General features: G+C 36.2%; 1 protein-coding gene across 3 annotated transcripts in view; it reads right to left on the reverse strand.

Annotated features, from left to right (window-relative positions):
- edil3a (EGF-like repeats and discoidin I-like domains 3a) overlaps positions 1-13,632 on the reverse strand; it is a 216,519-nt gene that overhangs the window by 2,612 nt on the left and 200,275 nt on the right. For all 3 annotated transcript variants that reach the window (XM_067406341.1, XM_067406340.1, XM_067406339.1), the window contains one exon: positions 12,760-12,915. In XM_067406341.1, coding sequence (XP_067262442.1) covers positions 12,760-12,915 — 156 coding nt within the window. The remainder of the gene's footprint in view (positions 1-12,759; positions 12,916-13,632) is intronic.

Below are 13,632 nucleotides of genomic sequence, written 5' to 3' on the forward strand. Positions count from 1 at the left end.
TCCACTAAAATATTAAGCAACAAAACTGGTTTCAACATTGATAATAATAAGAAATGTTTTCTGAGAACCAAATCTGCATATTAAAATGCCACTGAACATTTTAAACGGTTCAGTTTTGGCTCACAGGTCGCCGATTAAAAGTTCAAAAGAATAGGCTAATTCACAGTGAACAGGCAGATTATTTCATTTGCTCTTGGTGAAGTCAGCTTGACTATATTTCCAACAGAAGATGTATATAAACACATTTACCTATCAATCAAATAGTGCATATTTACAATACAGAGTCAGAGAAAGGAAGTACAGTTCATGATTTATGAATAACCCCGTGTAGCTGAACTGATGCTGAAGGCAAACAAAGCTCAAGTGCATTCAGTGTAAAGAGTTCAGAGATGGGTAAATTTCAGCAAACAACAAAGTGGCAGGCTGGGAACTAAGTCTTCATGTGGGCTTCAAAGACAAATTTCGCTGAGCTCTCAGAGCACTGACAGCACATATTCATCAGTAGAGAGTAAACAATCAGAGCACAGAGATCCTGTGTGTCTAATTGCTGGTGTCGTAAGAATTACATAAATGTGTGACCTATGCCCCTCTCTCTCTCTCTCTCTCTCTCTCTCTTATTTCCGCACTGAATCAGCGTTCCATTTTGCACCATGGAACCAATCTCGTGTTTTGCGGCTCGGCTCTTTCCAATGCACTCAGCGAGGGGAAATGTCATAAAAAATTGATTAGGCAAAAGGGCAGCTCAAAACATGAAACTTGTTTGCTGAACTTCTCGTCTGATGCCCTGTGTGTTTGCAGGGAATATACGTGCAGAGGAAAGTCTTTCAATGTCAAGCATTTCCCACCAGACTTTTATAATGATAAGGTCTGCATACTTTGGCCATGAGTGTGGATAGATAGTACGGTGAGAAAGATTAAGGTTAAGATTTATTAGACTGCAACTCTGACTCTGTGTCTTTCATTTAACATTTTATATAACCCTGATGACACCTCAAATTGCCTGTGCGATGCAATTATGGGCAAATACCAAACGGTATATCCCTAATCAAGCATGACGGTATTTGAAGTCAGTGTTGGGGAAGAATGCCATTAAATGTTAATTGTTAAAATGTAATGGTGTCACTCTGTTTTAGATCCTCGTTGTTTGTAAAAATAAACTATATCATGTGATGGGAGGTTTGACTGTTATTTAAATATCTAGTTCAGTCATTAAAACCCTAGATGAGGATGTTATCAGTTCCTCTGAAACCCTCCTCCTCCCCCAGCTCTACCCTTCTAAATTGGTTATGACATTTATGTACAATATGTCTATTCATGCAGCAGCAGCATATCTTAAATGCTCACTGCAGCAGGACTGTGCAAAATGGAAATACTGGCAAGATTTTCTAACATTTACAAATAAGGACACAAGTTATTTGTTGAGAAGATGAGGTCTTACTTCAATGTTGTCCCACAAGCACTCACTCTGTGTCCTCCCTTATTTTTTAGATGAGTTCAGAACATCAAAGTATATTGATATCTAAACACACAAGTTCTGCATGTACAGTGGTTAAAACAACGCTGCATTTATTCGGTACACATGCGTGTCGAACTGAAAATTGTCAGTAGGAATGCGTGTACTGTTACAAATATGTGTACCATAAGCTGCAAATGGTTGGGTCCTCTTCGGTCAAAAAATGACTTTTTTTTTTTTCATCGAAATGGGATGAAACTTGGTGACTTTTATCGCATTAGCTATGTGAACACACACACACACACACACACACACACACACACACACACACACACACACACACACACACACAAAAAATAAATAAATAAATAAATTATGGACATTATTCGAATATGTTAAAGGATTGTAAAATAAATAGTCACACTTGGCTCCTTCGCGGTCAAAAATGAAATGAATAAATGAATGGGAAATACAAAAAAAAATACTAAAATTCAGAGAAACTTTTGATGGTACAAACTACAAATCAGCCACTGTTCAGAAAAAAAGGGAACAGCAATGAAGGGGGGACACTCTAAAATATCAAGAGTACAAAATAGACCCAACCCCCCCCAACACACACACACACAGAGCAAGTTTTTGCAAAAGTGTGAAATAAAAACAATAATTCAGCCACAAAGCAATAAAAAAAAAAATAACAGCAAGGAAGAGGTTACACTCTAAAACATCGAGAGTACAAAACAGACACACCCACTCAAACACACGATCACTTACACACACGCAGAGAGACACACACACACAACACACTATTATTCACACAAATGAACTGGTGTGGCTGTAACAGTATGGTAAAATTGAGCCAAAAAACTCAAATAAGAGGTTGAAATCAGATCATAGATTCATTATAAAGCATATCTGTTCATTTTTGTTACATTTTTATTGATTTTTTCTGTTACAATACAAATTTTATTTCTGTTTATATTTAATTTATGTCTAAAAACATTAATTTATAAGCCACTTTATATAGAACTATATAGTAATCTAGTGGTTACAGTATGGCATTACATAAGTTTTTCTTTTTTTACTCCCACCAGATGGCACTAATCTACCTTCAAAAAATTGGATTTTAAATGTCTCTATTTTAACATGGAATACTGCTTTAATTGAAAAATACTTTTTAAAAAAAATATTAGAAAAAAAAAGTGTATTATTTTTAATGGAGAAAAATAGCTAATAAAAATTGTATAAATATTGCATAGTATAATTAAATACCATTAAAATTCTAAATAATAAACAAAAAATTGTATTGAACACAAATTTAATTAATTGATTTTCCTGGGGTGGAAAGGCTTCGGTAATTTTTGACCGTAAAGAAGCAAATTGTGACTTCTAAACGAAGAGGACCAGAGGTTGAAGTGGTAGATTGGTATTGTCACAATACAGTGCCCATGTTACAAATATTATAATTGTTGTTGCAGGTTAAGGTAAATGTTGCTCAGCTAATGTAAATTGTAACCAGGACAAAGCAATTTTAAGTGTTACCATCTGGCATGAAATCACAATTAAAAAAAAGGAAGTAGTGGCAGATCTGTGACAAACATCCGAGTATAATAGCTTATTGAAAAAAAAAAAAAGAAAAAAAAAAAAAAAGTAGTTTGGTGGTTTGTTGATTGGAAATTAAAAATGGAGGTAGATCTGCAGACGAGAAGATAGAGACACAGCCCTATCAAACTAACTCTAACCCTAACCCTAACCTAACAGTCTACTAATACTCGAATGAGAGTTAGCTGATATGTAGTTACTTATAGTTAGTAGAATATCTAAAGTGTAACCCACATTTTTCAACTCATACTGGAATTCATATCATACATTCAATTCTAGAATAATACCATGTTTATTATTATTATTATTATTATTTAATTATGAAAGCTTGAGCTGAAGTTGTCTAAAATGAAAATGAACATCATTTACCAGGTAAGACATTAAGGTTAATTACTTGAAAAACAAGCTGCTATTTAACTCGTAAAAGCCGTAAATAAAAACAGACTGACGGGGGTGTAATGTAGTGCACATCTCTTTTATAGTACTTATCCATTTCAGCCTTTCACGCAACAGTAATCACTAAAACTTCAGTGAAAGCTTACGCTTTCTGTGACCGTAACCAAATGAGACATCTCACTCTTCTGATGTACTCTCTGAAGGAATGATGGAAACAAGTCACTCTCAATTACCCTTCTCTCCCTGCGCACCCAAGAACATTTGGAACGATTATGCATAAAAGCTGCAAAGAAAACAAATCCATCTCTAAGACATCCCATAAATCTGTGCCTGGTGTTTACTGCTTAATCTAATCCCTGCACTGCTCGGCTCATGACTGCAAAGCTGTGGAAAGGAAAGTTGTCTTTAGAGCACTGAATGAGTGTTTTGACATGCAGAAACAAATGGAGGATTATTTAAGTAGGTACATCAGGTAACGCAGATATATTCTATTTGGAGGTGAGGGCTTTTGGAGTTCGATCACAAGGGCAGGACACTTTATCACTTCATAGCCTCTTCAAGCTTCAAGACTGCTCAATTCATAAACACGTCCTTTGAAGTGGGTCCTTCATATGGAGCTGAATCAGTGTGAAAATCCCTCGAGTGATGCTCAAAGTGGCAAGGCAATCTCAAGTCCTTTTGGAGCATAGCAAAACAAGGTTGTCTGTAGGGAGATCTGGTTATTACATCTGAGCATGGCTTTTGCAACTTATTCCAAATCTGATTGACACAAAGAGAGAAATGATAAATAGACAGACAGACAGTTATACAGACAGATAGATCCTTGTTGGCCCAAATTGATTGGACATTCAAAAAAATCATGGAACGCTCTATAGACACCAACTCTATACACCACAAAAATACCAACTGAGCCTCAACTCAACTGATTTCAACAGACCTAGGGTTGTTCGATTCCAGGTTTTCTTAACTTTAACAGGGCCAGCAGAATACAAGAATACAAGATTGCACACTAGCCTATTCTTTTTTTTCTGACATAAAGCCTAAAATTCTCTCTATTAAAACAATACAGTTTTAGTGTGCCAAACTAACACAGATGACATTACTTTGAAATGATGGGCTTCACCAATTCACCATTCAAATAATATCTACCCTATATACCTACAGTATAATCAATGTACACTTATGGCTTCTTTCCACCAAGCGTTACGGTTCAGTTCAGTATAATACAGTACGATTCGGGACGGCAAACCCTAATCTGGCTTGCGTTTCCACTGCCAACAGTACCCTTACTTGATAGGCATGGTATATGCTGGAAAGTAGTGATCGACGTCATTCTCATGTGAATAAGAAAGTAACAGTAAACAACAATGAGCAAAGTTTGTTTGAGCAAAGGCTGAAGGCTGCGAAAGCAAAAACAGCCCAAAAATACAAAGATATTGCATTGTCATTCACCTTGTAGCATGCGCAAGTGACGATTCTCTGTCAACCAATCAACGTTCTGCAGTGAGTGTAGCTCCACCCTTTTGGTACCGGTACTATTGATACTATAGGTACCCCAATTGAAGGGTTTCAAATAGTGGTACGGTTCGGAATTAGGTTACCATTCACAACTTCTGACAACAGAAATGGCAACATTGCATACCGTACTGAACTATACTGAACCGTGCTGATCAGTGGAAACGTTTTTAATGTTTTTTTGGGGGTTTTGTGTGTGTGTGTGTGCAAGATTAATGGTAAGGTAGACTTAGTAGTGATTAATGTTTTGTTATGCTAATTTAGAAGAGTTTCTGTCACATACTTTTATCCTATATGTAGCTACTTTACAAATTTAAATAATAATACTAAACCTGAATAAGTTGGACTAAATGTGGGCTTTTGGAGAGTTAACATCATGGTGACAAGTGGCGGCTGCTGCTTGGTTTGAGAGCAGGTAGGTTACATGTTTTAAGCTGCTGTACTCATGCAGTGAGTGCTGTACCATGCTATTGTTAACATGTTAGAAAATAAGCAAGTTGGCATTTTCTGAATTTTCTTATTAGGGTTTACAGTGAAATAAACTCATTTGATTTGCACACACACACAAAAAAAAAGTTCTTTAAATATTTTATGTTAATTGCAATCAAAATGTATGAGTTAGCTAACTCAGTACTTCAAGTTAGGAGCAATTAACTTGCATGGGTACTACAAACTCAAAACTTGATAGTTAAGCATGCACGTGCATGTACAAGGACAGACCACATGAGTTTAAAATCATTGCCAAATACATCCACTATAAAACTGAGCACCTATTAAGTACAACATCTTTTATATCTTTCTAAAGGTTTAATATTGCTTTATCTTATGCCAGCTGGCATTATCCCTCTGAATTGCAGTCGTCTGAGCCAAATTCATATTATGCATGTTATGGTCTCATCTGTAGTGCACTAGCTCGCTCAATTTAATGTTTTTAACTAATTATCAGGATATTTCATGAGCTCTCGCCCTTCCCTGACACTGTCTGGACTGTCTATAAAAGTGTTTAAGAAGTGGCAGTCCACATGATTTACCCAGGGGGCTGACATCCCACACCCTGACAGGAACCAAATGAGGACACAATCGCTTTTAATATACAAACCCAATTCCAAAAAAGTTGGGACACTGTACAAATTGTGAATAAAAACAGAATGCAATGATGTGGAAGTTTCAAATTTCAATATTTTATTCAGAATACAACATAGATGACATATCAAATGTTTAAACTGAGAAAATGTATCATTTTAAGGGAAAAATAAGTTGATTTTAAATTTCATGGCATCAACAAATCTCAAAAAAAGTTGGGACAAGGCCATGTTTACCACTGTGTGGCATTCCCTCTTCTTTTTATAACAGTCTGCAAACGTCTGGGGACTGAGGAGACAAGTTGTTCAAGTTTAGGAATAGGAATGTTGTCCTATTCTTGTCTAATACAGGCTTCTAGTTGCTCAACTGTCTTAGGTCTTCTTTGTCGCATCTTCCTCTTTATGATGCGCCAAATGTTTTCTATGGGTGAAAGATCTGGACTGCAGGCTGGCCATTTCAGTACCCGGATCCTTCTTCTACGCTGCCATGATGTTGTAATCGATGCAGTATGTGGTCTGGCATTGTCATGTTGGAAAATGCAAGGTCTTCCCTGAAAGAGACGACGTCTGGATGGGAGCATATGTTGTTCTAGAACTTGGATATACCTTTCAGCATTGATGGTGCCTTTCCAGATGTGTAAGCTGCCCATGCCACACGCACTCATGCAACCCCATACCATCAGAGATGCAGGCTTCTGAACTGAGCGCTGATAACAACTTGGGTTGTCCTTGTCCTCTTTAATCCGGATGACATGGCGTCCCAGTTTTCCAAAAAGAACAAATTTTGATTCGTCTGACCACAGAACAGTTTTCCACTTGGCCACAGTCCATTTTAAATGAGCCTTGGCCCAGAGAAAACGCCTGCGCTTCTGGATCATGTTTAGATATGGCTTCTTTTTTGATCTATAGAGTTTTAGCCGGCAATGGCGAATGGCACGGTGGATTGTGTTCACCGACAATGTTTTCTGGAAGTATTCCTGAGCCCATGTTGTGATTTCCAATACAGTAGCATTCCTGTATGTGATGTAGTGTCGTCTAAGGGCCCGAAGATCACGGGCATCCAGTATGGTTTTCCGGCCTTGACCCTTACACACAGAGATTGTTCCAGAATCTCTGAATCTTTTGATGATATTATGCACTGTAGATGATGATAACCTCAAACTCTTTGCAATTTTTCTCAGAGAAACTCCTTTCTGATATTGCTCCACTATATTTCACCGCAGCATCGGGGGAATTGGTGATCCTCTGCCCATCTTGACTTCTGAGAGACACTGCCACTCTGAGAGGCTCTTTTTATACCCAATCATGTTGCCAATTGACCTAATAAGTTGCAGATTGGTCCTCCAGCTGTTCCTTATGTACATTTAACTTTTCCAGCCTCTTATTGCTTCCTGTCCCAACTTTTTTGGAATGTGTAGCTCTCATGAAATCCAAAATGAGCAAATATTTGGCATGACATTTCAAAATGTCTCACTTTCAACATTTGATATGTTATCTATATTCTCTTGTGAATAAAATATAAGTTTATGAGATTTGTAAATTATTGCATTCCTTTTTTATTCACAATTTGTACAGTGTCCCAACTTTTTTGGAATCGGGTTTGTACCATTCCTTTTCTTTCTTTCTTTCTTTCTTTCTTTCTTTCTTTCTTTCTTTCTTTCTTTCTTTCTTTCTTTCTTTCTTTCTTTCTTTCTTTCTTTCTTTCTTTCTTTCTTTCTTTCTTTCTTTCTTTCTTTTTTTACCTCGTAAGTCAGTTTCCTCATTTCCTTAACTCATTTATTTAGTAACAGAGGAGCTGAAAAGCCTCAAACAACAGATCAGATGTGAGGGTTCCATGGGTACAGTTGTCCTATTTCCCCTGAGTGCTGATAAAACTGTGAAGATTTGATCTGACTCAGCAGGTAAACAATCCTATAAGGGCCTGATCCGAATTTCTGCCATTTCTCAGAGGCGTGCCAACTTAACAAAGCTACTCATTACCCCTTTGCTGAAGCAAACCTCAGTTGGCAGTTTTCAAATGATGGTTGTGCAATTTACAGAGCTGTCAGTTGATTAAAAATATTTATTTATGATTAATTTCTTACTTTTTATATACTTAAACATGAACACAGACACATATTTTTAAGTTCAAAAGGTTGGTGTCAGTAAGATTTTTTTAAGGAAATGAATACTTTTATTTTATTTATTTTTATGATGCATTAAATGGATCAAAAGTGGCAGTTAAGACATTTGTTACAAAAGTTAATTTCTATTTCAAATAAATGCTGTTCTTTTGAACTTTATTTTTATCAAAGAATCTTGAAAAAATATATCAAAAAATTTCCACAATAATATTAAGCAACACAACTGATAATAATAAGATATGTTTCTTGAACACCAAATCAGCATATTAGAATGATTTCTGAAGGATCATGTGACACTGAGAACTGCAGTAATGGCTGCTGAAAATTCAGCTCTGCCATCACAGGAATAAATTACATCTTGAAATATATTAAAATAGAAAAGTCATTTTAAATTGTAATAATACTTCACAACACTATTACAATTTTAACTATATTTTTGATCAAATGAATGCTGAGAGTAAGTTCTTTAAAAAATACTTAATTTGTATCACTTAATACAAACAGACAAACAAACAAAAAACAGTAATGCATAAACAGTAGTGTATGTATGAGACAATTGTGCAGCGTCTCAAATCAGTTTTGAATGTTTTTCTTTTTTTTATAAACACAGAATAACATATACTGTAACAAGACTAAAGGACAAGCTATAAATAATTTAAAATGTTACTAAATAAATAATTGTGTTAAAGGTCTTAACAAAAGTAATAGTCTTAAACGAACCATACATGTTTACTTTTACAGCCCTAGTAATTTTATTTTGTTGATATACAGTAAAGATGTAGGACAGCTTTTTCTTTTTTTTTCATTTAAAAAAACAAAAAAACAAAAACAACAACATTACACAACAACAACATTATAGACCCATTACACATAGTTCATTTCACTCATTCTGTAATGTATTACCAAACTGGTACCTTTTCTCAGAGCCATCAAGAGATTGTTCGGTGATTCGGAAAATGATTCTGTGTTAGAAGAGGGATCTCTGTGACTGCTAGTCAATATACTGGGCTAATGCAACTGCTGTTCTAGAGCTCATCTCACCTGAAGACAGTAAATAGTGGGTTGCATTGTATTCAATTTCATCTTCAAAGCCCATCATCCCCAGAACCCTATTGCCAACAACCAGATAAATAGCACTCTAAGACTACCATTACACGAGGTCCAAATCTGAAAGGTTAAAAAAGAGATATGATACAATCTGATATTGCATTTTTCCCCTTGAGTTGAAAGCAATTGTGGATGAGGGGGGTGAGATGAGATTTCAGTAGAGCTTGAAAGCTGTATTGTGACTACGGAGTGATAAGAACAAGACCAAGTGATACACGATATTGTGACCGAAACATGCCAAAAATCATGTAAAACTGTTGGCCATAATGTAAAAAGGAAGAAACTGCCTGTCCATCTACTATATGGTGTCTTCACAGGTATTAATGAAGGCATTTCAGAAGAGCACCTCTAAAATTCAAAAGGGGCTCTCCTTAATAATATCCACTGTGCCCTTTGTGGGTCACTAAGCCTCACTTTAACTTCCTGCTCACTGGCTGGAAATAGAGTTTTACTTTTCCCCTCCAATCTGTTCTGGTCTGTGCCTTCTATTTAACCCATTGGGCAATGTTTCCACAGTATTGATTTCTGCAAGACATCAAGGGCACCTACTAGCAGAAGACGCAAGGGAACATGCACCTTTTCTGGTCATGATTCGACATTGAACAGATGATACAACAGGTGAATAATCCATCCATTTCCATATATAACTTTCTGCTGGTCATACCCATCATGGGAATCCGATCCCTTTTCTTTCTTCATTCAAATGTTGATATAAATCTAATAAGCCAATGCATAACTGCTAATCAAACTGCCATCTTCAGGCTAAGAAGTATAATATACAGCACAATCTAAATTAACACAGACCACAGAGCTTCACGTCCCCCTTGACTGGTCATCAAGGGAATGTGGATACATGCCTGGATGGGGGTAGGGCATCCACTGGCAGCTAATCTTGTGATGTGATCTTATTTACCCCATTGCTTGCGAGGGAATAGTTCTATTCACAGGCTAATTAACCCCTTGACGTTGACCCCAGGATAATCAATGATGGGTGTGCATTACTGTGCCAATCACAGCGTCTTCATTACCAAAAGCTTCAGGGGGGCTGGAGATTTCTGACAAAACAGGTAAAAGTTGTTTTTTAGGAGTTGTTTATGGAAGTTATGAGGTAAGTAAGCATTATGTGAGTGTGCAAACAATTTATTATTATATATATATATTTTTTTTAATTGGTGAGGAGGTGAGTCTCTTGAGGTTAGACACACTCAGATGGGGTTTGGCCAACACACTACAATGATTATGGGACACATGGGTACACATTACACCTAAATGTGGTTGTCACTCCTCTTCTGAGTGCTTAATGTTGGTCTGTACACACAGAGCAGGTTATATTGGGGAGTGACAACCACAGCCGAATCAATTTTAATTAAATCATTCTAGTGTTTACAGAACCAAGCTGAACAACTAGTTGTTAATGCATTGACACCACTCTCTTGTGGACAATGACAGTTTGTCAATTTGTGTCTCTTTACTCTAACTGTGGTGCAAGGGAAAGAGGTATTAATTCACAAACTTTGATATTAGTTTTGCCACCAAACTGACTCCTATAGAGTGCTTCAGGAATGACATACAATATTTGTGTAGGCCATCCTGAAAACCTGGTCTTGTTTGACAGCACATCAGTAGAATTTTTCCATTGGCTTTTGGATTCTTGCAGGAAATAAGCTCTGTGACCAATAAAAGTTTATGATCCTTACACGTTTTGTTCATTAAGATAATCAATGCTGGGGAAAGTTATGCATTACAATATTGTGTTACTCCCTGCGTTAGTTACGTTTTATGGAAAGCAATGCATTTGATGGAAAGTAATTTTGCTTTGTGTCACCTTTTCTCATCTGGGCTAGGCTTGCTTGTTTGTTTTATAATAACAAATGGCAAATGTAAAGGCCCTTTCACACCAAGAGTGAAATGAATAAGCCTCAGGCTGAAGAAAATGCAAAATCACCTTTGTACAGTAGAGGGCACAGTTCAAACAAAACTTTCAGCTGTGCTGCTTCTGGATTGCAGAAGAATTGGATGTAGAAGAAGAAAGTTCAAAACTCTTACATGGGGACAGAAGTGTCAGTCAATAAATAGGTAAAAGTAACTTGCGTTACTTATTTAAAAAAAAAAAAAAAAAAAACAGATTTTGTTGTAAATATATACGTAATGCGTTATCATTGAGGCTATAAAAGTGGACTAGTGAGTGATGATTTTACCAGCTTGCCGTTTAGAGTACATTAATGACACATAAAAGCCATAAATAATAGTAATAATAATAATAATAATAAAAACAAGAGTTGGGTGATTTTTAATCATAGAATAAAATGTGAAAATATCTTGAGCTTGCATTAACCACATATCTTATTTTAGGCTTTTGACCAAAACCCAACCAACCAAGCATGTAGAAATGGTAGGTTGGTAATAGAGTTTACAGTACACTTAGCCAGAACACCCAAGTAACTTCAAAGCAACACCCTGAATACATCCTGACTTTTCCATAGAAAACACCACTTATGGTTTCCCTAATTCTAATATATATGGTTTATTTTGGGAGTTTTGACATATCTTAATGGATGGATGTACAGTGGATGGCTACAGGAAATTAATAAAAGAGAGCATATTTACATTGCATGTCATACTCAAACTTTTTTATCATAAGCACCATGATTCAACTCATGAGCACTGGAATAATTACAAAAACCAATGACTATTAAATGTGATTTTAAAATGGGATTCAATTTTGATTTCTATACCCAGAAATCGGAGTATATTGCATCTTATTATCAAGTATGATTAAATAGAGGTTTTGTTAGCTTTATATCATATTAATGTAGCTGAGATCTTGGGAAAAACAGAGCGGGAAAAAAAAAAAAAAAAAAAAAAAAGTGAATAAGAAATGAGAAACCACTTAAAAACCCTGACTCCTTGATAAAAGTTCTCTTTTCTTTCTTTTTTTTCAAACACTAAAAAGTATATTCAACAATGTCTTCAGAATGTACATACACACATCAGCATCTTTATTGCTAGGTTAAGAATAGTGTCAGAAGACTCAGAAGACAAGCTCAGGCCAACAGACTGGACATATTTAACCCACTAGAGGGTCGTAAACAAACATTTCTGGCACACTCTTCACTGAGCCTGGGCAGATTGGACCGTTATCTGTATGTGGGCAGACCATGGAGAAAGAGACAGAGTCTGTCCAGGTACCCTGGGACAGTGCTGACAGGATGGAGGAGAATATACAGCCCTGTTTCCAGACAAGGAGATGCTTCTTTTATTGACTTTGTGATGTAAACATGTCCATGGAAGCCAAGTTTATGAAAACAATGACTATCTAGAGTAGTGTTTAGGTTTGTGCAGTATGTGGTTTAAAAAAAATAAAATCAGGGTGATCCACATCAACCTTGAGATAAAAGCGCCTTTGGTCAAAAGATAAAAGTTCTTTTGGTCTTGCAAAAATACGAGTTTTTGACATGCAACAGTGTGAGAGAAAGAATCCTACCTTGTCTTTCTTCTGTTTTTCATCTTGATATATAAACCATCTCTCGCCGTTATTGCTGTAAGCCACCTTGTAGGAGCCGACAAACTGAACATGTCCAAAGTCTTTAGCCCCCTGGGTAATAACGCCTGTGATTTTTGTTGGCCGAAGCATGTCAACCTGAAAAAAAAAAAAAAAACACACATACACACAGAATGAGAAAGCTCTTCTACCAGTAGGATATTTTAGTGATTACTTGACTTCCCAAATAGCCTGAATCTTTCACCCTTATCTTGGGCAATAACTTCTAAAGATACAGTAATTTTGTTTGGATGTGTATCATCAATTATTCACAGCAAAGTGGGCAATAAGAAGTAGCCTTTATTTCAGCTCAGCAGAACTGTGATTGCTAGCCACAGCAATATGTGATAATTGCATTCGGTTAATATTTTATGTGCTTGTATTTGAGATTTTTTTGTTTTTTTGTTTTTGCTGAAAAAAAAAGTGTAATCTTCATGCAATCTTATTTGTAAAGAAACCTAAATGTGTACTTTTAACTGTTTATTTGCAACACTAAATTCTATTTTTCAGATAACTTGACTAATTAAAATTAAATGCATTTGTGCTTTGTGAGCCGATGGTATATAAGCACCTAAAAAGTAGACTTGTTAGAGACTTGAACGTGTTATCTTGACATCGGGCTGCAGCAGTCTCGATAAAGTTAGACACAGTCATTATTATTGAATTGTGGCCACAAATGGTTAGAACTACACCAAAGAACAAAAAGGAGAAGGCCGCATATTTGTACAGGGAGATAGTGTTCAGATAGTATTGGTTGGGAAACAAAATCACTCATATAAACCCACGGCACTCTGGAAGAGCCTTAGTACTAGAACA

This window comes from Chanodichthys erythropterus, chromosome 13 (genome assembly GCF_024489055.1).
Source record: "Chanodichthys erythropterus isolate Z2021 chromosome 13, ASM2448905v1, whole genome shotgun sequence".
In the NCBI taxonomy this organism is placed as follows: domain Eukaryota; kingdom Metazoa; phylum Chordata; class Actinopteri; order Cypriniformes; family Xenocyprididae; genus Chanodichthys; species Chanodichthys erythropterus.